This window comes from Astatotilapia calliptera, chromosome 8, assembly GCF_964374335.1.
Source record: "Astatotilapia calliptera chromosome 8, fAstCal68.1, whole genome shotgun sequence".
Lineage (NCBI taxonomy): Eukaryota > Metazoa > Chordata > Actinopteri > Cichliformes > Cichlidae > Astatotilapia > Astatotilapia calliptera.
In genome coordinates, this window is record NC_137429.1 from 22,531,074 (window position 1) to 22,556,132 (window position 25,059).

At 41.9% G+C, this 25,059-nt stretch overlaps 2 protein-coding genes across 4 annotated transcripts; one reads left to right on the forward strand and one right to left on the reverse strand.

Moving 5' to 3' along the window:
- Positions 1–2,348: 2,348 nt before the first annotated feature.
- On the reverse strand, positions 2,349–13,353 carry rangap1b (Ran GTPase activating protein 1b). 2 transcript variants are annotated; one of them, XM_026177206.2, is made up of 16 exons: positions 13,335–13,353; positions 9,225–9,343; positions 8,976–9,103; positions 8,641–8,700; positions 7,968–8,147; positions 7,582–7,716; positions 7,278–7,436; positions 7,063–7,176; positions 6,877–6,976; positions 6,659–6,743; positions 6,407–6,569; positions 6,204–6,287; positions 5,997–6,099; positions 5,266–5,354; positions 2,619–2,740; positions 2,349–2,496 (listed from the first exon to the last, which is right to left on the reverse strand). In XM_026177206.2, the coding sequence occupies exons 2-16, from the start codon at positions 9,334–9,336 to the stop codon at positions 2,418–2,420; spliced, it is 1,713 nt and encodes a 570-aa protein (XP_026032991.1). In that variant the 5' UTR covers positions 9,337–9,343; positions 13,335–13,353; the 3' UTR covers positions 2,349–2,417. The 2 variants fall into 2 exon arrangements, with proteins under 2 accessions (XP_026032991.1, XP_026032990.1); XM_026177205.2 differs by lacking the exon at positions 13,335–13,353 and adding an exon at positions 9,701–9,834.
- On the forward strand, positions 13,040–24,949 carry zc3h7bb (zinc finger CCCH-type containing 7Bb). Of its 2 annotated transcripts, none has more exons than XM_026177198.2 (21): positions 13,040–13,256; positions 14,057–14,118; positions 14,217–14,253; positions 14,563–14,760; positions 14,982–15,140; positions 15,288–15,428; positions 15,511–15,553; positions 15,642–15,880; positions 15,997–16,282; positions 18,117–18,172; positions 18,280–18,379; positions 18,592–18,753; positions 18,865–19,070; positions 19,173–19,273; positions 19,451–19,632; positions 19,862–19,941; positions 21,352–21,605; positions 21,726–21,831; positions 21,995–22,103; positions 23,276–23,409; positions 23,885–24,949. In XM_026177198.2, the coding sequence occupies exons 2-21, from the start codon at positions 14,060–14,062 to the stop codon at positions 23,918–23,920; spliced, it is 2,688 nt and encodes an 895-aa protein (XP_026032983.1). In that variant the 5' UTR covers positions 13,040–13,256; positions 14,057–14,059; the 3' UTR covers positions 23,921–24,949. The 2 variants fall into 2 exon arrangements, with proteins under 2 accessions (XP_026032983.1, XP_026032985.1); XM_026177200.2 differs by having other exon boundaries at positions 15,645–15,880.
- Positions 24,950–25,059: the final 110 nt, after the last annotated feature.

Below are 25,059 nucleotides of genomic sequence, written 5' to 3' on the forward strand. Positions count from 1 at the left end.
AAAAAAGATTCTGGTTTGACCAACCAGTGATCAGACAATAAATTTAGTCGTTGATATAGTAAATTAGGAGATGGCGTTTGTCATCGTTGTTTGTTGTTGAATAAATTCTTTACAAATCCTACCATGTGAATTCATGGATTTTTTTTTCACATTCTGTCTCTCACAGTTGAAGTGTACCTCTGGTGCAAATTACTGACCTCTGTCATCATTTTAGGTGGGGGAACTTGCACAATCGGTGGCTGACTAAATACTTTTTTGCCCCACTGTAGGATGTGTGTTCTGGACTCTATTTCAACACTCAATTGACAGTCACGCTGTCCCCCCCAGCTGTGGAAACACTCCAGTCACTGCATCAGTGTGCTCTAAAGTCACTGGACTGCCCGTCAGATCTCTTGCACAGGTTTTCAGCCAAAGACTGCCTTAGATAGGCAGCCAAAATCATCAACGACCCCCCTCACATTCTTCACTCCACATTTCAAAGGCTCCCCTCTGGGCCACGCCTCCACTGCATTTCCTGCAGGACTGACTCTTTTTATACTGCCGACTCTTTACTCAGTTATTTATTCACCTTTCAGTCACTTTAATTTCAAAACTGTGTAATTTGTGTATATACTGTATATTCTGTGTATTTATTATCTCTTATTGCCTGTTTATGTCCTTCTCTTCAACGTCATGCTGCTCTGTTGTATGTTAACTGCCCCTTGGGGATAAAGTCATTCTGATTCAGGTTTCGCCACCACATCTGCTCTGTAATTGCCTAGAAAAACAGAATCTTTGAGTTAATATAGACTTCACATTTACAAACAACAAGGTCAGAGGAGTAATAAGGCATCCAGCACTGCAGCCACCATTTTGTCATCTGCAGCCACCATTTTGTCACTCCTCATACACTTGAGCAGCCACTGGTCCTGCTGCTAGGTTGATGCTATTCTACAGCCCTATCCACGGCTCCTCACATCTCCTCCACACTTTAGTCTGTACCTTCTTGTGATAGCACCTATGGATATGTCATCCTGGAGTTGGACTTTCTGTGAAGCCTCAGTGCGATGCAGGGACAGTCTCATGCAGTAGTGGCAAGAATCAGTCAGGAGGGATAAGATCAATGATCTGTGAGAGGGGGGTTTATTCTGTTGCCTCTCATGCACCTGTTGTCACTTTTATTTACACCAAAGCAGGTGAACTACACTCATCACAGTTTCTGCTTCCTAACTGGACAGATTATATTCCTTAAGTTTAACTCATCGTGTTTTGATGTGATGCTCCATTATTCATCTCACCTGTTTTATTCAACATGGATGCTTTCTGAGGACCGATACTAATAAACGTCACCACTCAAAAAAACCCCAAAACATTAACTTTTCTTAGAATGAGTTCAAAGGCGGCTGTTGCAGACACGACTGTGAAAACACTCAGACAAACACAGAGGGTGTCAGGTTTGTTAGATGAACTATATTTAAGACAGAACATTTGGTACAAATTACTAATCAGGTAAACCAAAGTTATCCTCAAGGAATAGATGCACAATCAAACAGGTGATCTAAATGCTATATTCCATTCTCATACCACCAACACACAGAGCTATATGAGGTAATACACAGGACGTTGTGCAACATAAAGTCATATAAGAAACTGCAAATAAAAGTGATTCTGGTCCCTGATCATGATGATCCTGCAGTATGGGTTGGTCCCTATGAGCAGCACAATCACAGCTGTGAGTAAACAAACTCTCCCTAACGTTGCTCTTATTTCCCTTTAAAGAATTTATTCAAATACATTAAAAAAGACAACACCTTTTTATTTATTTTACTTATGGATCATAATAATGTTGGCATCACAATTTCTGTCTTAGTACTCCTGAACCAGGTTTCCACAAAAATCAGTAGTTGTATCAGCGCCTGCCACACTGGTGGGATCTCATCTACAAATTTCTCAATTGATTTCAGAAACACTGATGATATGTTAACCCAGAGATTTCCACAGATATAAAAGCATGTTTCTGAAATAAATTCCTTTTTGTGTCTTTTTTTTTTTAATTTGTAAATTTTAACTCGATTAATTACTAAATGTAGGATGTTCGCTTCACTTCAGGTTACAGTCATTAATCATTTTAAACACATTAAGCTCAAGTCTGATTGATGTGAACTTTTTTTTAAAGCATTTGTATCTATTTTCTATAAAAATATAAGTCACAAGCACAAGTAGAAAAATAAAAATTAAGACATTCTTGGACAGTCTCTGTGAAGCCTTCATAAAATATGAATGTCAGGAGCAGAAATCAGTGGTTGGACTTGGCCTTTGACTAGAAACCCCCCCCCCCCAAAAAAAAACCAAAAAAAACACCCCATCCCTGCTTGTTTTTCAAAGGTGAAAAACTGAATGTGAGTGCAGAGTGTGCCCCTGTGTTGGTTAGCTCAGTGTTAATCCTGGCACCTCCTCTCCAAAGCAGAGCTCAGCCTCTCTCTGGCACTGCCACATGACTTGAGAACCCCACCGTTCCTAAAGAGTCAAACAAAAAAGTGAACGTGTGAGGCTGCGGTCTCACTTGTGCAACAGGCTAACACACATTTAAATAGATATACGAAGTTCAACTAAGTCGAGGTGATGAAAGACTGTTCTACCTGGACAGGAAGATGTGAAGCAGTGAGGCATCGTGCTTAGGGAAGTATTCCTGCTGAACAGCATGTTCCAAACATAGCAGCTGACCCGGGACCAGCAAAGCCTTTTTTGTCTTCCCCTCTCCCTGGAAGTAAAAACAATAAAGAAAGGGCTCACCACATTTAAAAACAACTTACAACCTGGCCATTACAGATTTGCCTGAAAATTTTCCAGGGCAAAGATCAGCTTTTTAATAGGAATTATGTGAATATGTTAAAATAATAAATACAAATCTTTTGGGAATGAACGGTGGATGGACTGACCCATAGGGCTGCTCAATTAATCGAATTTTAATCACGATTACGATCTGGGCTTTCAACGATCATGAAAAATGACTGAGCCGATTATTAGCCCCTCCCTCGTGCTTTACTCTCGCGCTGCTCCGTGTGGCAAATTGAGCGCACCTCTCTGCATTTCAAACACGTGTCACAACAATTAAGAGCAGCGGTCCCCAACCTTTTTTGCGCCACGGACCGGTTTATGCCCGACAATATTTTCGTGGACCGGCCTTTAAGGTGTCGCGGATAAATACAACAAAATAAAACTAGTACCGGTACTGAAAAAAAGAAGATTTATTCATAACACACGTGAAAAGACCCAGGAAAACTGAGTAAACGATAAAAATGATGACAAAATAATGCTGAAAACTGATAAAAACCCTGAAAACTATACATTTCACACCTGAGCCTCAACTCTCGCGGCCCGGGACCGCTGATTAAGAGGACCCGAGGGAAGCTCGGAAAGCTAAGCAGTAGTGATGTTAAATTTGATTCTTTTTACTGAATCGAGTTTTAATGAGTCACTCACCAAAGTGAATCGGATTTTTTGAGTCATTTGATTCACTGAGTCAGTTGATCAGAGAGTGCAAAAAATTTACATTTTCACTCAAACTTAATTTGTTTCTCTTTTCATGTAAAGCCCACTGCTAAGATGAATGATTCTAAAAAAACAAACTAAAAAAACCCCAACTATTTTATAGAGCAAAAAACAGCAAAAACATTTCTAAAATGAAGCAATTTCCAATCAAAATTGCTTAATAAACATTTATTTTGTTTATTTTTATTTTATTAGTATTTTCCTTAAATGTGTTAAATATATATTTTCTCATCTAAATGTCCACTGAGCTGTGAGCCAGGGGGCGGTAATGCGCCTTAAAGAACAAGAAGAAGCTGTGAGCCAGGAGGGAGGGGGTGATTTGTTTGCTCGCTCTATGATTCAGCACAGGAGGGGGTTCAGAGCAGAAATGCTTTTGTTAGGAAACTGGCTGTTTCCCCCCCCCCCCCAATTTTAATTATAAGCTAGATATATTTCTACTAAGCGAATTAGTTTGCTAACAGAAACAGGGATGAGTCAGTGAGTCAGTTGGGCTTGTGAATCATGATTCACGAGTCAGTAAAGTGATTCTCGAGTATTGAACGATTCGTTCACGAATCCAACATCACTACTAAGCAGAAGTTATTTGGAGAGGAGAGTGACTGCCGTTGGTTGAAAAGAGAGGTAAAAAAAAACCTTCAGTGGTGTGGAAACATTATGGGTTCGCGGAGTCAGACGTGGATCAAGTAGACATAGTGTGTAAACTTTGCTACAGTGCCGTAGCTGCACCACAGAGCAACACTGCAAAGTTCACTATACATAGATGTTTACATTTTTCATTTATTTTTTATATTGCAAACATTTGCACTGTTATCAGTATTTGCACACTATTTTATATTATTTTTTGACAATCTTTAAAGTCATTATTCAATACATTGTTATTGTTAAATAAATATCGTCAAATAATCGAGATCTCAATTTCAGTGAAAATAATCGTGATTATCGTTTTTGCCATAATCGAGCAGCCCTACTGACCCATATACAGATAGTAGCAATACCAATGCTGGTATTGGATCAATACTAGCATGACAGGATCAATACTTTGTTTTTAACCACCAGGTTCAGTATAAAACCCTCTTCATGTTATTATTACTTTTTTCGAGTAATAATAAAATATAAAAAAATATTCCTCAAACATGCACAATGAAAAATGTCTGAACCTTTTTGTGTTGACTGTCACATCTGTTTGATTTATAACCTATATAACATTTAAACAACACAAGACGACCAAAAACTGCTTTAGAGACAGACACATTTAAAGTCCAGGTCTCCAAAAATCCCAGTTTTAAAATACATAAACAGCTGAAAGGTGTGTTTTGTTGTATTAACTAATTATTTTGAAAAGTAAAACTCAGTGATTTAGTGGTCATTAAATGTGTTCAGAATTTGCAAATTGATGATTATTGATCTCAGAACTCATGAGACACTGCTCTCCCCACACAAGCTGCCTTTACAAGTTAAAAGTATCAGCATCATCAATACTTACCTTGTATTTACTCGGTATTGGATCAATCACACAGTACTAGTAAATATCAAGTATTATGGCTCTCTTAAGATAAATTCTGAGATATAACAGAATTATGGATCGCTGAAGTTCCTTAAATATTTGGATGTCTAATCTCTGCCAGCAGATTTGGAGCCCTGCTGAACCTATTCTGTGCATATAAATGACTGATATTGTGTTTATAGTTTCTCGTGAAGTGTTACATAATAGGAAGCACTGCAGCGAAGCTTTACCTTGAGTAGTCCCATCATGACCAGCAGTGTGGAGAGGAAGCAGTATGACTGGAGGGTGGAGCCAGAGAGGAGCTTCTTCAACATTGCATCTGTGGAGCGCAGTGACACACTGCATGTCAGAATCTCAGAGAATAGAAGCTATCCACATGAAAAAGAGGACAGCACAAGAGAGAAACTGCACCTTGACGTCCTCACTAATAAGCAGCCCACTCAGTGCAATTATATTTGAGTAATCTCTGCATGCCAAAGCTTTGAAAAGGGTGTGCTGTGTTGCATTTCAATGTTTGACTATAAAGTGACAGAGGACCTAATTTGGTTGTTCTCATTAATTAGTCATATATAAACTGTTCCAATGATGCCTGCTCATATTAAAAGTTTCAAACAATGACAGCAGTGTCTGTGCTGATGATCCTTGTATGTTAAAAGCTCAGACTTCAGTTTTCCTACTTTTGGCTCTTTATGCAGTCATCTCAATCAATCATGGTCATCTCAGACACACAGCTGTAGCTGTGAGCAGAAAAGCTCCACCTGCTGTTTAATCCTTTTGTTTGTGAGGGGCAGCCAATCAGAAGAAAGTTGGCTTAAATTAAGAGGAGCTTGTTTTTGATGAACTGAGAGGTGGCACCAAGGTCCAATATAAGACAAATAAGGATTATTTTGAACTTTGAATCCTGCAAATGTGGGACTAATGAGGAGCAGAATCAGTCTAATGTAAGTGTGACTTTATTCACCGATAGTATCCAGAACAGCGGCCTTGGTCTCCGGATCTTCACTATATAGGGAACCGATTTTCAGAATGACATCAGCAGCTTTCTGTGGCTCAGATGCATCGACCTGGTGAGAAGACAGCAACAGGTTAAACCCATTCCAGCAAAGTAAAACACGCCAACACCAACATGCTACAAACACTTACTACTGACTACTTAAAAACATGTAACCTCTTGCTGAAGGTGTGTCCTCAACTGTCCCAGCTGGAGAAGCTGTTCTGCAGAGGGGCAGCTGAGGAACGACGTGATCTCCGCCTGTGGACGAACATCGAGACATCACTGAGAACTCTTTTCATTTCCCAGTTTATGTGAAGTAACTAACTGATCAACAATCACATGAAAGCAACTGTTCGTCTAATAAAGCTTCAACTTACAGGACTGTTAGGCGAAACAGGACTATTTCCATTTGTTGTTATGCCGTTTTCACTGCCCTCTTCATTTTCTTCATTGCAGTCATCACTGACATCATCATCATCATTGTCGTCATCATCATCGTTTCCACTGTCATCTTCATCACCCTCATCTCCCTCATCATCACTGTAGCAGTGAAAGTTTTAAATCTATTGTTTGCATGTTTGTGCAGTTAAACACTAAAAATGATTATGGATTTTTAAAGCCTGCGTTACCTGAGTGACTCGAGCACGTCTCCTTTGTTCATGTTCTCCATAGCCTCTCTCAAAGCCTCACAGCCCTCCTCTCCAAGACAGTTACCTATCAGCCACAAACAAAACCAGTTTCAAACTAAAAATGTCTTTTTATTTTACATTTCTGCAGCATTGTTCAATCAACCTGGACCTTCTTTCTCCAAACACATAAAGACCCATTTCATGGTCAATGTGCATACCGTTCAGATCCAATTTCTCCATATCAGCTTTGTCTGCAACAGCCTGAGCCACCACTAGTGCTGCTGCTTCAGTGATCTCACCAAATGACAGATTAAGCTCCTGGAAAAAAAGTTGCATGAGAGAGCACTGTGAGATGGAAGAGACACAAAGGGAAACCAAGTCCTGAGCTGCGATCGTACACTGACCTTGAGGATTGGCAGTCCTTCTCTCAGGACTGCAGCGAGGGCGACAGCTCCCTCAGAACGGACCAGACAGTCACCAAAATTGATCACTTGGATGTTCCTGAGATGCCTCAGAGCCTATAAGGCCAAGTGAATTCGGGGACACAGTCAAACACCGGATAAAGGTCCTCTCTGCTTACAGAAAGTTGCTGAAAAAAAAAAAAAAAAAAGGATCTCACCTGTGCCATGGGCAGCGAGCCCTTCTTGGTGAAAGTGTTGTCATTGAGGTTGAGGACTCGAAGCTCTGGGTTATGTCGAATGGCTGAAGCTAACGCCATCACACCTGAGTAGTTTATTCCATTCTGGGGCATGTGAATCTCTTCAAGGCTGCCCATCAGCTGTTGTGAAAGCGAGGAAGAAACTGCATCATAAAACAGAAATGGTCTTTGTTCCTCCCAAATCAAAAGTCCATAATATCATTACATTTACTACACGTCACATTTACGGTAATGTAAAACTGAACAAGGTGGGAGTATTTTGTACCTGAAAGGCCTTAGCCAAGGCGCTAGCTCCTTCATTTTCCAGGCGGTTCCTCCCTGCTATAAACACTCTTAGTCTAAGTGGAGCTCCAAGAGACGATGACTGTCTGTGGCACTCAATCAGGGCTTCAGCCAAGATCTATATTAAACATACAAACATGGATGCTGTTAGAACTATAATGCAAATACACAATAAAGTGTTACATTTTTAAAAATCTGTTAACTACATTAAAAAGCCAACATTTACGTACATAATTTGAGCCTGTGCCTCTGTACACAACCATAGCAAATTTAAAACAAGACAATCAGGGTGTGATTGATGGGCAACTAACATAAATAAATGTGTGTCTTTGTCTATATATTATTTGACAAAGCTGTTTGAGAGCTCACCTTTCCTCCACCAATCCCCATACCACAATTGTTGAGCTTTAGCTCCCTCATGGTGTGGCAGGAGGGGCTCTTAAGCAGCTGCTCGATTCCTTTGACACCATCTGGCCCAAAAGCATTATCACTCAGGTCCAGCTCAGTCAGCCTGGCCCCTGCACTCAATATTGCACTCCCCATGGACCTCTGAAGCACAAGAATAGACAAAAATACAGAACAGTATAAAGCACATTAGATTGTGCATGTATGAACACAAGAAAATTTCAGGAAGCGTAAAAGAACATCAACATTTATACACAGAAAACTGATGTGATATCCCTTTCACGCATAGTGGTCACTACAGTGGACAGCTATTCAAAGGCTGTTTTCTTGTATTTGTGTCAGTGCTGATTGCACATAAACCACCACTACGTTGGACACTGATGTGTCACTTCATACCCTTCCACCAGTGACACATTGCAGTGACATGCAAAAAAAAAAAAAAACTCTTTGAAAAGTACATGTTTAAAAAAATTAAGTTCAAAAACCTTTTTTTCATGCCTAAAGATGAATAAAAATACTAAAAAACCCTGATTGAGGTTTTCATAATTCATGCATGAAAGGAATATTTAACAGTTCAAGAGTATGAAAGAGGATGGATTCTTCCTTTTATTGGGGGTGTAACTCAGTGGCTTCTCACCAGGGCTGGTGGGATTTCAGAGCGTAGTCTTCCAGTGAACATGTCACTCCAGTAGCATCTCTGAAAGACACCAAAAATGGGAACAGTTAACAGAATGTATCACACTGCAGGAGAGTGTAAAGTATAAATGCTGTTGGAATGTAACAGTATTGTATATTCAAGATGGAAGAATTTTGATGAAATATTTCAACTAAACAAAACTGGTTGTAGTTTGAAACGCACTTGAAATATTAGATTACTAAGACAAATAATCTGAAAAGGTTTTTTACTGACAATCAAATCCTAATGATAAATGATCCTTTACTATGATGGGAAATGGTGAACTATGAAAGCACCTGAAGCATGTCTTTGTTCTCCAGAGCCTTTGCAATGGCTTGGGCAGCTTCAACTCCCAGAGTGTTTCCTTCTAGGCGTAGAGCTCTCAAACCCTGGTACTGCTTGATGTCTCGGGCCAGCTGCTCCGCTGAAAGCACAGGGATCAATTTGTCAGATTTAAGCAGTCAACAAGGATCACCTTCATGTCTACAGCACACACAAGGGAATAACAGCAAAAATAAATAAAAAATAGAGCTACATATTCTCACCTGATTCTGCATTGTCAAGCTTCAGTCCAAGGCCTTTGTAGCTCAACTCTCCATCACCAACATGGGTCTTAGAGAGAGCATCAGCCAGCTGAGCAATGTCATCTGAAGCCATAGTGACTCTAGAAACATCCACAAATTACGGAGAAGGGGAAAGCGACACATTTTATAAGCTTATCCAGCAACATAAATAAGAATAAATGCAAGCGCAGACACAAAAAAGCCAAATGCTGTTCAGTAAGAGTTAAGAACATTCAGCGTTACAGAAACGTCAAAAAAGTACTGTCAACAACCAAGTTAGCTATTTAGCTGTTCTGTGCTAACTAGTAGTAGTGCGCAACAAGATAAACGCTGACTAAACTAAACTAAACTACACTAAACTGAGTGTTTTTTCTGTCTGTTTGAGGAAAATCATCTTGTCTATGAGACACACGACTGTCTTCAAAACGCAGACGACTTTTCAAACTAGAGAAGCTTACCAAATGGTAAATAAAGCGACAACACGCCGCTTCTTCCGCGCGCCGGTTGCTAAATGCCGTGACGTCACGCTGCCTGGATTTTTTTTTCTTCGTGGATTTTGTCAGCGTCTGAGTATTATCGCCATCTGCTGTTTTCCTCTTGTCTCTGCCGTTTGAGGCCTCGGTTTGAGTTTGAGCGTTGTCTTTTCTTCTCTATGCTTAAACCAGTAAATGAAGATTGTTTTTACCAATGAAAAAAAGCCTTCCACGAGTCAAACGTTCAGGTTATTATATCAAAATTCCAATATTGGCACAAAAATTGAGTTGGTGAGGCAATTTTTATTTTCCAAGTGGTGGAAACACGCTTGTTAAAGATTAAATGTAATTCAATATTTGAAAGAGTAAACAATAGCTGAAAATGTTCTTTGTTTCTACAAAGAAGTTCAAAAACTCACAGGACAGGCTTTGGAATTGGCTGGTGTCCTGACTCATTCACGTTATAACTAATAGGGTTGCTTTGTGAGTCAATGTGGAGAAGCTTTCGGTAGGCCCGGGAGCTCCTCACAGGATAAAGAAGGTGACCCACGTAGGCAGACCTCTGTCCCCTTCATGCCAAAATGTAAAGGCCCGCACAGACAGAGACAGCTAAGAACAAAAATAATGACTCCAAATGTCTAGGTGAACCCTTTAATGAGCTGTGATGACATCACGAGCATGACCTCATGCTGGACAAAATAGTCCATGAGACCAAAATGTATTGAAATTAAAAAAAAATATATATATATGTATTTTATGTATGACGATATGTGTTTATTAATTTGACGCATATAGTTCTTTATATTTGGTCCAACCCAATCAGGTCACCCATATCAGAGGAAAACCCGTGTATTCCTTCTGTGTTTCTTGATTTGTAGCATTTTACTTAATTTGTAAGATGCACAACTTATTATTATTTTTTTGTTTTTCTGTTTTTCAATAGATTCGACACCACAGTGTCTGCTCCCACCCCCACAACCTCACCTGTAGTCAGCCTGGAATCCAGAGCCACACCACTGTGCCAGCCTCTCTCTTCACATGGCGCTGTTGCCTCCTGTGAGATTCCTGACACCCCTCCCCCACCCATCACCTTCACTCAATACCAGGTTGAGATGCAAATGAGGAGACTTCACTCAGGCAAGTCTGCTGGACCAGACGGAGTGAGTCCCCTTGTCCTCAAGACCTGTGCCCCCCAGCTGTGTGGAGTCTTTCATAAACTGTTTATGCTGAGTCTGAGTCTGCAGAGGGTCCCGGTGATGTGGAAGACATCATGCCTCGTCCCTGTACCAAAGACGCCACGTCCCAGTGGCCCCCAGGATTACAGGCCCGTGGCATTGACCTCCCACATCATGAAGACCCTGGAAAGGCTCATCCTGGACCAGCTGCGACCCATAGTAAGACCACACCTGGATCCCCTTCAGTTCGCTTATCAGCCTCGTCTCGGAACAGAGGACGCCATCATCTACCTGCTCAATCGTGTCTACACCCATCTGGACCAGCCGGCGAGCACTGTGAGGGTCATGTTTTTTGACTTTTCCAGTGCTTTCAACACCATCAGGCCGACCCTCCTGGGTGATAAGTTAGCAGCGATGCAGGTGGATGCTTCTCTGGTGTCCTGGATTGTTGATTACCTGACAGGAAGACCACAATATGTACGTCTCCCACAGTGTGTGTCTGACAAGGTGATCAGCAACACAGGGGCACCACAGGGGGCTGTCCTCTCCCCCTTCCTCTTCACCCTCTACACCACAGACTTCAGCCACTGCACAGAGACCTGCCATCTTCAGAAGTTTTCTGATGACTCTGCGGTGGTTGGATGCATCAGCAGGGATGATGAGACAGAGTACCGGGCTGTGGTCGACTCCTTTGTCACGTGGTGTGAGCAGAATCATCTGCAGCTCAACGTGGCAAAGACCAAGGAACTGATCGTGGACTTCAGGAAGACCAGGAAACACTTGACCCCTGTTTCAATTCAGGGGGTCAGTGTTGACATTGTGGAGGACTATAAATACCTTGGAGTACACATTGACAATAAACTGGACTGGGCTAAAAACACCACAGCACTTTACAGGAAGGGCCAGAGTCGTCTCTATTTTTTGAGGCGACTGAGGTCCTTCAACATCTGCCAGAAAATGCTGAGGATTTTCTATGAGTCTGTGGTGGCCAGTGCGATCCTCTATGCTGTTGCATGCTGGGGGAGCAGGCTGAGGGTCGCAGATGCCAACAGACTTAATAAACTGATCCGTAAGGCCAGCAATGTTGTGGGGATGGAGCTGGACTCCCTCAAGGTGGTGTCGGAGAGGCGGATGCTGTCCAAGATAAAGACAATGTTGGATAACACCTCCCACCCACTCCATGACATGCTGGTCAGTCACAGGAGCACGTTCAGTGAGAGACTGAGATTACCGAAAAGCACCACTGAACGACACAGGAAATCATTCCTGCCTGTGGCCATCTCCCTGTACAACGCATCCACTTAACACACTGTTTGCTGCTACAGCTACACATGTTTCTTTTCCAACTATTTATTTATGAGTGACTTATGTATGTATGTATGTATATATATGTATATATTGTACTATTCTTAGTTAGTGTATTGTCTGTCTTGTCTTAATGTTGGTTTAAAATGGAGCACTGTAACAAAAAATAATTTCCCCCAGGGATCAATAAAGTATTCTGATTCTGATTCTGATTCTGATTATTAATGAATTGTGCATAAAGACTAAAGTTTTTTTCTTCTTCACGTAATTAATAAATTAAAATATTAATGATGAAGAAGTCCGGGTACATGAACTATATACGGTAGTATGCAAAAGTCCTGACCTACTCTTATCTCTTTAAAGAGTAAATAAGAAGAAATTCTCTAAAGAAATGAGAACAAGTTATATGTCGTATTCAGCTAGCAACAAAGTAACTAAAGGTACAATTTAAAATAGGTTCTTTGCTACATTGTCTGTTATGTGTTGACAAATCTAACTCTTCTCTTGAGTTTGTTGCCTTTAGTACGCTTGAATGATTCACAGGTCAGTGTTAAATGGGTTAACAAACAAATATAGTGTTCCTCTGAAAATGGTCAGCTGCAAGTACTGAACTGGAAATGAGTGATAAAGCAGTGAATGAAGGATCACTGATTACTCGTTACAAGAAGATCTAGTTCCTGGAAGGAAATGCAAAGATATAAGGGGTGGCTCAAGACTTCTGCACATAACATCGTAGGGGAACGGTAGTAATTTACCAACACACACAGTTTGACACAGTTTTTGCTGCCCTCCTGCGGTCATAGGTCTCTTGTGTCTGGATACTTGTTGCCATACTGCACTGGCCATAACAGCTAGCAGCGGTAGCCAGTAGTTGAGTTGTATCTACCAGCAGCCGTAGCAATAGCTGGAAAAGTCGCTCCGTCCACACACCAATGACAGGAACACTAAACGTAAAAATATGCGCAAGGTTATGTATTGATAATTGGCTGGTTTTTCTCATCGTTATCGCCAACGCTGCATGAAGGTATCTGTGATTTTGAAAAGCGCAGCAACTGAACTCGGTGAGTTGCCGTGCTCTGTCTGGACAGGGTTTAGCTGTTAGCTTTAGCTCCACTAGTAAATGAAGTCAGCTTACTTACCCGGTAGCTAGGTAACTCTGCTTTCGTCCAATGCCCCTTTATGTGTGTCACCTTAACTAGGTAAACGAGACTGTACGATGCGAGTGACTTCTATAGGAATTAAACAGTTTTCAAAGCTCCCTTTGCTTTTCTCCTCTTTACTACGGCTAAGTTACAGTGATTAGCATGTAGCCGAATTAGCTAGTTTCGTCCACTGGCTAATCCCAAATATCGGTAGAAACACTCATGTAGTGGTTTTCAGCGTTAACTGCATTAGTAGCTGACCCGACTAAAGCTGCATGTCTTATATATATTCTTATCTGATGGTGCAACATTCAGTACGAGCTGAGAAACACGTTCACATGACACGCTAACGTTAGCTATCCTCATCATAGTCCCAACATTGTTTTGGTTGTCGTTGAAAACATCTACGGGGCGTTTAAATGCCCCCCTTTAAAGAATGTCCGCAGTTTTTACGTCGATTAATGTTATTTCTTGCGTAGAGTCTCATTCCCCGGTTACGCTAAATGTTCACCCCACTAACATCAATTATGGCAGGCTTCACCGTGAGCTGACCCCGCTGTTTGTCTAGCATGTTGTAGTGCCAGGCCTTGGCGTAGGACGGGACACAGATGTGTAGCAAAGAGCGATGCTTAGGCTGCCGCTGTCAAAGCTGTAAACATTGTTGTTCAGAAAAAAACAAAACAAAAATAGGTGCAAGTCAATCTTGTCTTCACATTTAGGATATGGATCCTGAACGGCAGAAACGAAGAGAGGAGATTCAGAAGGCCATGAGCTTTATCCAGTAAGAGAGAAATATCTGGAGACCACCAGTGATTTCATACTAAAGTATATAAATTTTGCACGTGTAGATGTTTGACACCTCTCCTTTCCTATCCATAGGTCTTCATTGCCTTTCCCGGAGCCGGAGAGTTATGAGGTATGTGTTGATCTGGTTTATGCTTTTTTTTGGAGCTTCATTATCACCATTTTGTTTATGTAATATTTACACGCAGACTGCCACATGACAGTACCCACATTTTGTTCTAATTTTACCCAGGCCAAGGTGTAAACTTGAGTTCAGACATTTTTTAATTTTGTCCTCAGTCTGTTACGCATTCCTCTTCTTATTCCACATTCGTTTACTTTTCTTTCTGTCTAATATTGCCTGTCTTTTTTGTTTTGTTTATGTCTCCTCATTTCAATGCTCATTCAATCATTTTACCCACTTCTTACACATCCCTTTCAGGCATTTCTCACTCAGTTGGTGTGTAACTTGCTGGATGAAGGGAATTCTTGTTTTCGGGATGGAGACTGGCATCAAGCGACCCAGCAGTATGGAGAGGGGATCAGTGTTGCTCGCTACGCCCAGGCTGAGGCTCTCGTCATCCCCCATGAGCTGCTCGAGAGCCTCTACGTCAACAGGGCTGCTGCCTACTACCAGATGGTGAGAAAGAATGGGAGTGGGATGGATGTGTTACCTCCCAAAGTACTTAAAGATGTGTTCATGTGGAAGACTCGAAATCTGTAGAGAGTGAAGTCTCAAGTAAACCTGTAGATACAAGTTTCAAGATTGGTGTAGAATTATCATTACATGTAATTGTACCTTATTAAATCACCTTTGGTGGAGGTATAGGTTATAACTTTTCCTGTGTTTTTCTGACTCAGAGGGAGTACGATCGCGGCGTTCAGGACTGTGACAGCGCACTGTGTGTGTCAGAAGGAAGTCGCAGGGCTCTGTACCGCAAAGCGCTCTGTCTGAGGGAGATGGGACAACTCAGAGAGGCTTACACATGTGGAACCAAATGTCTCCTCACAGCACCAAATGTATGCCACCACTTAAAACAAAGACTTATCATTTAATTTTGAAGCGGAATGGAATACTGTGTGAATATTGTGCTACTGATATGATAACTTCATGGCTTTTACCTATTCTGAGCATCTTTTTTTTTGTTTTAATAATTAATCTTCCAGGACAGACAGGTGAGTGATCTGGCTCAGGATCTAGCCAACAAACTGGGACTAAAGGGTCGTAAGGCCTACGTCAGCCCACAAACGGAGTCTACGGCCACTGAAGGTGACAGTCATGGAGAGACTTCCACACCCACTGGAGAGGTACGTGCTGCTGTCACTGTGTAAAGTTTGTAATATAATGAAGTGGCTGAGTGAGAGCCTGATGGGTTCCTCTTTTCTTTAGATGTCCTCCAATGGAATTGAATCTCTGGGTGACATTGCACCAGGTATGTCAGGCTGCCACATGTTGAACTTACCTGCTCATCCCCAGCCCCACTTGTTTCTGACAGTTATGTTCTTATTTCTCCTCCCCAGCAGACATCTCCAGCGCACAGTGCATCCCCGCTCCTTTGGCTACTCCTATTCCAGTCAGCGATGACCCAACGACCACTGTGGTAACCTCGTGCACTGACCTCTCAGAGAGCCCCAGCAGCCAGGTGCCTCCCATGCAGTACTCGGTCCCGGTGTCAGAGCACATGGATGAATGCAGCAGTAGTGTTATTAAGGATGAGCTAGACAGCTTGTTAGAATCCATCCCCAAGAAAGTCAGTGAGGTGAGTGCAGGAAAAAACGATATGACTTGGCACTGTCACTAAACTGGACAGTATTTCTAACCCTTTTATTTCACCAGGAATGATCTAAACTCAGCATATTCCTGTGTCTCCTCCAGACTCCAGTGGGTGCTATTCCCACAAACCTGCCCAACACAGCAGTTGGTCTCCGGCCTCCTTACTCACCCAGCCTTCCAGCCCCTTCATCCCAGCTTTCCCAAGCCTTTTTTAGCTCTTCAATCAGCGACATTCCTCCTCTGGAAGCTTACTCGTCGCTGCGGGACCAGGGCTCCACCCAGGCGCAGGACGCACTGGGAGGCTTTTCCACGACGTCTATGGAAGGAGAAGGGAAGGCAGGAGTCGCCGCTGGGGGACTCGACTCATTGTCAGAGTACACTCTCCCTGGTGAGCGGAAAGGGAAAGTTTTCATGAATGGTTTGCTGCTTGACAACACATGTTGATCTAAGTAAAAAACTTTTGTGAAGAAAAAGCATTTAAGGGTTTAAAATAAATTGCACATGGAATGCTTATGTGCATAAGGATGCTTATGCAGTTTAGGATCTGATGGTTTGCACTTAAAATGACTTAGTGCAGCTGCAGGAATGAAAGTGTGTCGATAAGCATGCCAACTGTGATTTAAGTACAGTATAGACGATATTACCCCATACCAATAGGATGCACATTAATTAAATTTGACCCAGTACAATGATTTTAAGTAGAGATGGACCGATCCGATATCACGTATCGGTATCGGTCCGATACTGACCTAAATTACTGGATCGGATATCGGAGAAAAATAAAAAATGTAATCCGATCCATTAAATATCACGAAAGCACCTCACAAAACTTGCAACACGCCGTAACTCACCTCAGAACGTTAGCACGTCGGAGCAGTATGCATCACGTGATAGAGCGGCAGTGGCATGCGGGACCTGTCGGTGGTCTGGATAGCATGTGGAGCTTCGCTAGCAACCTGGCATTTCATCTCCGACAAAGTTATCCCCGAGAGAAGTAAAGCAAGTGTGTAAGTCCATCTCTGAATGTTTGTAAAGCATTCCTGCGTTAATCTTAACGAGCGACTGCCTCTCTCCGGCTGCTACTTCAATCGTGAAACTGCTTAAATGATCAGCTGATCGGCTTTTCTGTCGTGAGTCCGTCTCTCTTGTTTGTTTTTGGCCCACTTTGCGCCATAAAGAGGAAACCAGCGGCTGAACAACAGCAGCACGTTTAAGTTTGATAAGCTGTTGTTAGAATTTATTTAATATTACTTTCTACACCAGGATCTTTTTCTACGTAGCTGACGGCTGGTAACTGTGCAGGGGCGGATCTAGCAAAGTTTAGCCAGGGGGGCCGATAGGGCATGAACAGGGAAAAGGGGGCACAAAGACATACTTTTCTTTCTTATTCTCATTTAAAATGTCTAGCTTTTAATAAATAATTATCTGACACCCAAAGTTTTAATTTGATGCAAAATGAATAGAAGTCAATTACTGTATATAGTGACTATTAAGTCTAATATATATACCCTAGTAAGCTATAGTACTTTTTACTTTGGGAAGGTACCATCTGTGCAGTCTGCAATTTTGTTGAAGAAAGATGTTGAATCTATTTAATATTTCTTGAAAAATAATTGATTTCTGTGCATTTTCTTTCACACTGCATCAAATTAAGGTTGATTACGTCGATTAAGCATCATGAGGTGGAGTGTGAGGGGTGGTTCCCTATTTTTTATTTATTTATTTTTGTTGTTGCTGGGAGTTGGAACCCTATTAGTTAGGTTGCTTAATATTTACGCTAAGTACTCTTTAAAATACCAGAATAGGGAGGATGGTGTAGGTCTAAGTTTATTAGATTGATCAGTATTGCTGAACTATGAAATATTTTTTTTGTATACAGGTATAACAGAATAGCTTTAGTGTAGTTGTTGTTTTAAACTTGAGTATGAACTTGCAGACTTGCAAAATGCAGCAAGATATTTTAAAAAACAGTTTTGTTGATTAAAAAGCACTATATCGGATTCATATCGGTATCGGCAGATATCCAAATTTATGATATCGGTATCGGTATCGGACATAAAAAAGTGGTATCGTGCCATCTCTAATTTTAAGTTGCTTATCTGCCAGAGCACAGTTTCTAGGGAGCTGGCTTTAACCTGAGATATGCATCATCAGCAGACGGTGTGAGTCAGCAACAATACAATGTGAAGTCTGACATCAGTGTCCTTGTCTGTGTTCTTCAGGGGGACGAGTGTGTCACAGCTTCATTCCTGGAATGCGCAACCACAGTGCACATGCAGTAAGCAAAACACACATATCTGTTACAAGAAATCCATTTTATTTTTTAGTTGTTTATTTACATTGTCTTTCTTTTATATCACATCTCTTTCTACTCTTCTTTTTCAGAATGGTCCAGCAGGGACCAACCTGTCTCTGCTCTCCAGGAATCCTCTGGCTGCCACACACGAGTTTCGGCAGGCCTGTCATGCCTGTTACAGCAGAATAGGTTTGTATTACCAGCCTTTGACATGCTGTCCTTTGTCCTGAATTTTCTGAATGTTCACAGTAGGGTGTTGCAGCATCACTGTGTCTAATGTATGAATTGCCGTACATTTCTTGGGGAATTTTTAACTTAGTTGCTGACAAGATGTTAACAGAAGACCACTTATTGCTCTTTTTGAAATAATCAGTATCTAACTATTTCTTCCTCCTACTCAGGTCCACGAGTGATGGACTATAAGTATCAGCCAGAGGCAGCACATCGCTGTAAAAGAGATGTGCTGCTGTGTCGTCTCAAAAATTCAGACGACCCCACCTGGAAGAGGATTCGGCCCCGGCCTGCACGGAACAATTTCCTGGGGGCTTTTGTACTCTGTAAGGGTATGTTTCCCGTGGGGAGTTAACGCTGGAATATGTAATCTATCAGATACACATTTGATCACCATTACATTTATATTCTGTTGAGTATTCTCTCTCTGCCTGGTCCCACAGAGGTACAGGAGCGTCAGGAGTGCCAGTATGGGGAGAACTGCACGTTTGCGTACTGCCAGGAGGAGATCGATGTGTGGACTCAGGAGAGGAAAGGCGCTCTGAGTCGAGAGCTGCTGTTTGATCCTCTGGGCAGCACAGAGAGGCGGGCACTGAGTGTCACCAGACTTCTGCAGCTCCACATGGGCATGTTCATGTTCCTCTGTGAGGTCAGACCACAGTCTGCTATACATTTCCTCTTTAGATTCTTTGGCGTTTGTAAAAGTGGAAATGGATCTTCACTCGTCTGCCTTAACTTTCTTTCTTAACAGGAATGCTTTGACAGTAAACCTCGCATCATCAGCAAACGCAGCAAAGAAAACTTGGCGGTCTGTTCAAATCTCACAGCTCGACACCCGTTTGACGATAACAAGTGAGTGTAACAGGTTTACCGTGTCTTCACTTTGCTGAAGTAACTGGTTTTCTAATCAGTTTAGCTTTTTCTAATAAAATTCTGATTGATTTTTTTCTTTAAGTGGTAAAAGCTGGTCACTGTACAGAAAAGAGACAAGTGTGTCATCGTGTGCTTTAATCTTACTTTCTCCTGCAGGTGCCTGGTGCATGTGGTAAGGTCAGCCAATGTGCGATACAGTAAGGTGCGTCCTCTTCACCCTCTCTGCCAGTTTGATATTTGTCGGCATGAGGTTCGCTATGGGTGCCAGCGTGAGGACAGTTGCTCCTTTGCGCACTCTGTCATAGAGCTCAAATGCTGGGTTCTGCAGCAGGACACAGGTAGGTAGAAACCAGACTCAGCTGCAATTTTAATTTGTTCAAGATATTAAATGTAATCCAGTAAACAGTCATTAATAATAGCGCCCACTCTTGACAAATGTCTGACATATTTGAATGTTATGGAAAAGCAGCTGTTGTAAACACAATGACAATCAGCACTAACCAGCAGTTATTAACTGAGCATCAAATAAAGATGCTTTCACTGAGCTGTGACAAACATTTCCTGTAGGTATCACCCATGAAGAGATGGTGCAAGAGTCCAAGAGGCACTGGCAACGACTGGAGCAGAATGCACAGAAGCAGCAGAAGGTGAGGCTGTAAAAGCCCCTGAGACATTTGGATACATTTTGGGTGATCACAGTCCTTAAAAAGTTTTAAATGTCTTTAAATACATGGTAAAAAAAATTAGAGGAACACTTTGAAACCATGTTAGATCTTAATGGGGGAAAAAAATCCTGTTGGATATCTACGCTGATATGCACTGGGTAATGTGTTAGGAATTAAACAATGCCACATCATTTGATACATGCAGCCCGACACTGTAGGGGCATGCTCCTAATGAGAAGATGGATGATGGGCGAGGGCATCTGTGAGCTCCTCTGCAGAGTCTAAAGTTCAGGCTGGCAGTGTGAGATGGACCGAAACATAATATCCCAGACGTGTCTGCTTGGATTTAGTTCAGACGAAGAAACTGCACCAGGGTAGGGTCTGAAAGTGAATCCAAGGAATTCATCCTCATACCTGAATTCTGTTGAGTTCTGTGTGTTTCTTCATGGATATGTCTCCTTAGACCATCACTAACCCACCAACAGACCTTTAATTCTAAACGATGATACAGGGAGGATAATCTTCTCCACTGCTTCTCCAGACCCTTTCATGTTTGGGACATGTGCTGATTGTTTGGTGAAAGATATTTACACCAGAGTCCTCCTGTAGGTCATTTTGTAGCTCTGGCAGTTTTCGTCCTGTTCCTTCTTGCACAAAAGAGCAGATGCCGGTCCTAGTGATGGGTCAAGGAGCTTCTATGGCCCTGTCCAGCTCTCCCACTGTAACTGCCTGCTTCTTGGAAACTCCTCTATGCTCTCGAGACTGTGCTGGGAGAAACGGCAAACTTTCTGGCAATGATGATGTGCTATCCTGAAGGAGTTGGACCACCTGTGCAATTTCTGTAGGATCCAGATATCGCCTCATGCTACCAGTAGTGATTTTATTTAATATTTATTTAATTTAATTTATCTAAAACTGGGCACAAGAAACTGTTGTATTTGGTGGTTAGAACTGGTGCTTTAATTCGTCGCTCATACGCTCTAGAAGTGATTTTTCCGTTGCACATTGCTTTGAAGTTGACAGCTGGTCTATTGCAGATACTCCAGGGTCTGGTTGCCTAGGTGACCCTGTAATGTATTTACTACTACGTTATGCAATGGTATTCTTCCCTCTCATTGGTAATCACTTCAGTTGCTTGCCTGGAAGTTGAGAAAAGTTTTTCTTGGGTTTCGCCCAGTTTTTGTCACCAATGGTTATTTTGTCCGAAGTCACTTAACGACGTTGAATATCATTCACTTTCTCTTCCAATGTGTACAATGTCTAAGACTCCTGGTTAGACCCAAAATTGGATAAATGTCTTTAAGTTTGTGCATTTTGTAGCTTTCTAGGGGTAATGCAGGAATTCATTCCTCTGTTTTCTCATATTTAATGAATGAATTTGTTTTGTTTCAGCCCATCCATATACCCCATCCAAGCAGCAGTGTTCCTGTAGGAGGGCTTGGGGGAATGGGTGGCGGTGGTGGAGTAGGAGTAGGAGGAGATTGCATAGGTGGCAGTGGTGTGAGCCCAGTGGGTGGGTTAGGAGCAGGAAGAGGTCGCCCCCTCAACCTGAAAATGAAGTTTGTGTGTGGTCAGTGCTGGAGAGAAGGTCAGGTCAACGAGCCGGACAAGAACCTCAAGTACTGTACTGCCAAGGCACGGCACAGGTGAGGCCCCATTCACACATGCACACGTGCTGACTGTGTTTTCTCAGGTGGTCTAGCAAGTTTGATGACTTTATGTCACGGTATCTTTAAGGCTCCCATGTTTGCTCTCTGTTTCTTCAGCTGGACGAAAGAACGCCGGGTGTTGCTGGTAAAGTCATTTGAGAAGAAGAAGTGGGTTGTTGTTCGGCCTCTTCCCTTCTCCCGCACCTATCCACAGCAATATGACGTGAGTTCCTCTGTTTTTCTTTCCTCTTCAGTTCATGTTTACTCCACCCTCTTTCTGCCCCTCCACCTCTCACATGTAGAATCCAGCTGACTGGTTTTGCCTCGGGGCACAGCCGTTTTTGTAACTCACAAACTTGAATCTTTGCTTTACATATTTCACCCAGATGTGCGTGCACGTGATGAAGCAGAAGAAGTGCCACTATATTGGGAACTGCTCTTTTGCCCACAGTCTTGAGGAGAGGGACGTCTGGACGTACATGAAAAACAACAGCTGTAAGCTTCTGGTTCAGCCTAGGACAACTGTACTGAGATCAGGCCATTAAGAGCTTGTAAATATACAAAGGCAGCAGTGTGCGAGCTCCACCTTACACTTTCATATGTGGATTAAGTGATTCAGTTTGGAGTTTGTCATGTGAAAAAGTCAAATGGAGACGGGGACAAATAAACATTTAATCCCTTTAAGGATTAGGTTCTTTATCCAATAAAAACACTATTGTTGTGTTGGGAAAAGTGCACCCTTCACTCTAAAAAGAAGTATTGCAGCCTTTAGCTGCACATAACAATGACAATACTACTAAGACTATATTATGCAAAATGACTTCATTTGCATGGGATTTGAATTTGGGCTTATTCCCTTATCCACCAGCGTCCCTTATTGAGCCATGGTGGGTTAGTTAGTGTAGTAATGAGAGATCCAACATTCAGACCTCACATTAACTTCAAGAGCTCTTTGATGTGATGTAGAATTTGTTGTTTATTCAATAACTGCAGCCATCTAATTCCCTGCGGCTGCTGACAAACCTCAAACCATAACATTTCCACCCCCATGCTGCTTCTGAGAACTAGACTTCTGCAGGTCCTTGAATTTTGTTTTATTAGATCGTCTGAATGTAAGACCCTAAATGTGCAGTACAATGCAGTCAGGTTTCCAAAATTGTTTGGATTATGGAATTAGGTTACTTATCTAAAGGAGGTATAACTCCATTAACTTCTATTTGTTTGTTGTTTTGAGTTCATCCCACTGTAACAAAACCGAGCCGGGGCAGACTGTCCAGACCCTAAATGGCTGGATCTTCTCATTCTTTTCCTTTTTAAAATCAATTTAATGGATATTTATATGCAAGATGCACTTTTCATGAAAACAAAACAAACAGGTTTATCTGTAGTCACTATTATAAAGATAATGCTAAAAAAAACAGACACTATTTTCCACTTAGTTTGGGAAAAATACTACATTAGTGAAAACGGGCTTTGTTTAGCTGGATCTGTTTTTAATTTTCTTATCATGCTCTCATATCCACCGTCCCTTTGTCCTCAACTGCAGCCACTATAAAAGCCTCTAATTCTTTTCTTTTTTGTATTCCATTTGCACTGACTGTTTCTGATTATCATCTTCAAGGTTACTGATATTATCATAATTTTCCGTCTTCCCTCGATCCTTTTAGTGAGAGACATGCAGCAGATGTATGAACTGTGGCTGCAGCTCACCAATCAGAGCAGACGCTCAGATAACTCTGCTGTGACCCCGCCCCCAGAAGACAAGCAGGTCACCATAACAGCAGATTACACAGAAGCCATGGTGAGTGTTTAAAAAGACGTCAATATCCGAGGTCAAACCTTGCTTATTTCCCTATTCTTAATCTCCACTGAGCAAAATATGATGATGAGCAGATTGCAACAACAGACTGTATATGAAAGGCAAAAACATTTGGCTTCTGGTCTCCACATTTTGACGGTATAGTTTTAGATTTTAGGATTTTCCATTAGGTGGCAGTGCCTGGTACCGTGTACTTTTCCATGTACTTTGTTTAGTACCTATTCAGCTGGCCCTGTTGCTATAACAAGCCACACACATTATGTCGTACTTGTAGTGAAAAAGGGCTATTATATTATTATTAGTCATCAGCTAATGCTCATGGCACATTTTTACAACTTAGTGCTTACTGTTGGTTTTTAATGTTAAAGTCTGTCGGGACTGTTTGGAGCCAGCATCAAGCGCCACATCTGTGCAGCTTGTTGGCATGTGACACAACAGATGGTTTGCGTCATTTCAGGGAGGCCGGCAGTTATCGGACGGGGACGACCTTTAGGCAAAGCTGTGTTGAATAGAAGCAGCCAATCGCCGCCGAACTGCATCAGAGAGATGGGCATGCCACACCAGCTACAACCGAACAGTCTGTCATCTTACCAGTCTGACCTTCTCTAACATCTCGACAGCAGCGAGAAAGCAAATTGACATGAAAAACAATTGAACCCACCCTCACACAAACATTTTACACACAAATCACAGGAGCCAATTCAAGCTTTGTAAATACAGTGCGGGACATGAGCCTTTTGTTTTCCCATCGTGTTGCAGTCAGAATATGACTCCTTTAGGTTCCCAGAAATTCCAGAGACAGCTTTTTTTGTTTTGACTAAAGTAAGTGTTCCCAAGTGTTTTCATACAGCAGCTCTGTCCACCAGAATCCATTGTTTTGGTTGTTTCTTTGTTTTTCCAAATCCTTGTTGCACTGGAGCAGTTCTTGGGTGAGCGCGCTGGTCGCAGCTCTAACATTTTTCTCGCTGATAGTTCAGAAACCCAGTAAATGCTCGCCATTCCAGCGGGCAAATGCTCTCAGTGCTGTAATGGCTATCAAAAGTGAAGAAACTGTAACGCATTGGAGAAAGAGGCTCCTGGTGGACATGCCTCGCTAAGCTCTGCAACAACCAAATCCTGCTCTTCTTCCTTTGTGGGAATATAGTGAGAGGATCAGAATAAATTCAATTGATTTCTGAGCAACATTTTTGTTTTCCAAGGAGAGTTACACGGTTCCTTGTTCTATTGTCTGCCATATTGGTAGAAGCTATGAATGTAATGCCTGCATGGGCCTTCATAAAGAGAAGATTAGTCATGTAACATGTTGCTGTGCCGGAATGTATGCAAGTTTATTTCCCAAAAACGGTTTAATTGCAGTTCTCGCCCCTCTTTTATAGAAAAAAAGGCCCCTTAGTAGCTGGTTGTGTTATCATACCAACGCTTCCTGAGTGGGATGAGCACAGACACATTCTTACTTGGTAACCTTATACCTGCTGCCCACAGAGAGTCAACTTGAATGTCATTTTCTCTCAGGCTGACAAAAGAGGGAGGTAAAATTATGCTTTCACAACATAGTTGATCAAACCCCTTGATTAAAGTACACAAGGCTGATGGCTAAGTTTCCTCGAGGCTATATTCTTCATAAAATACTGT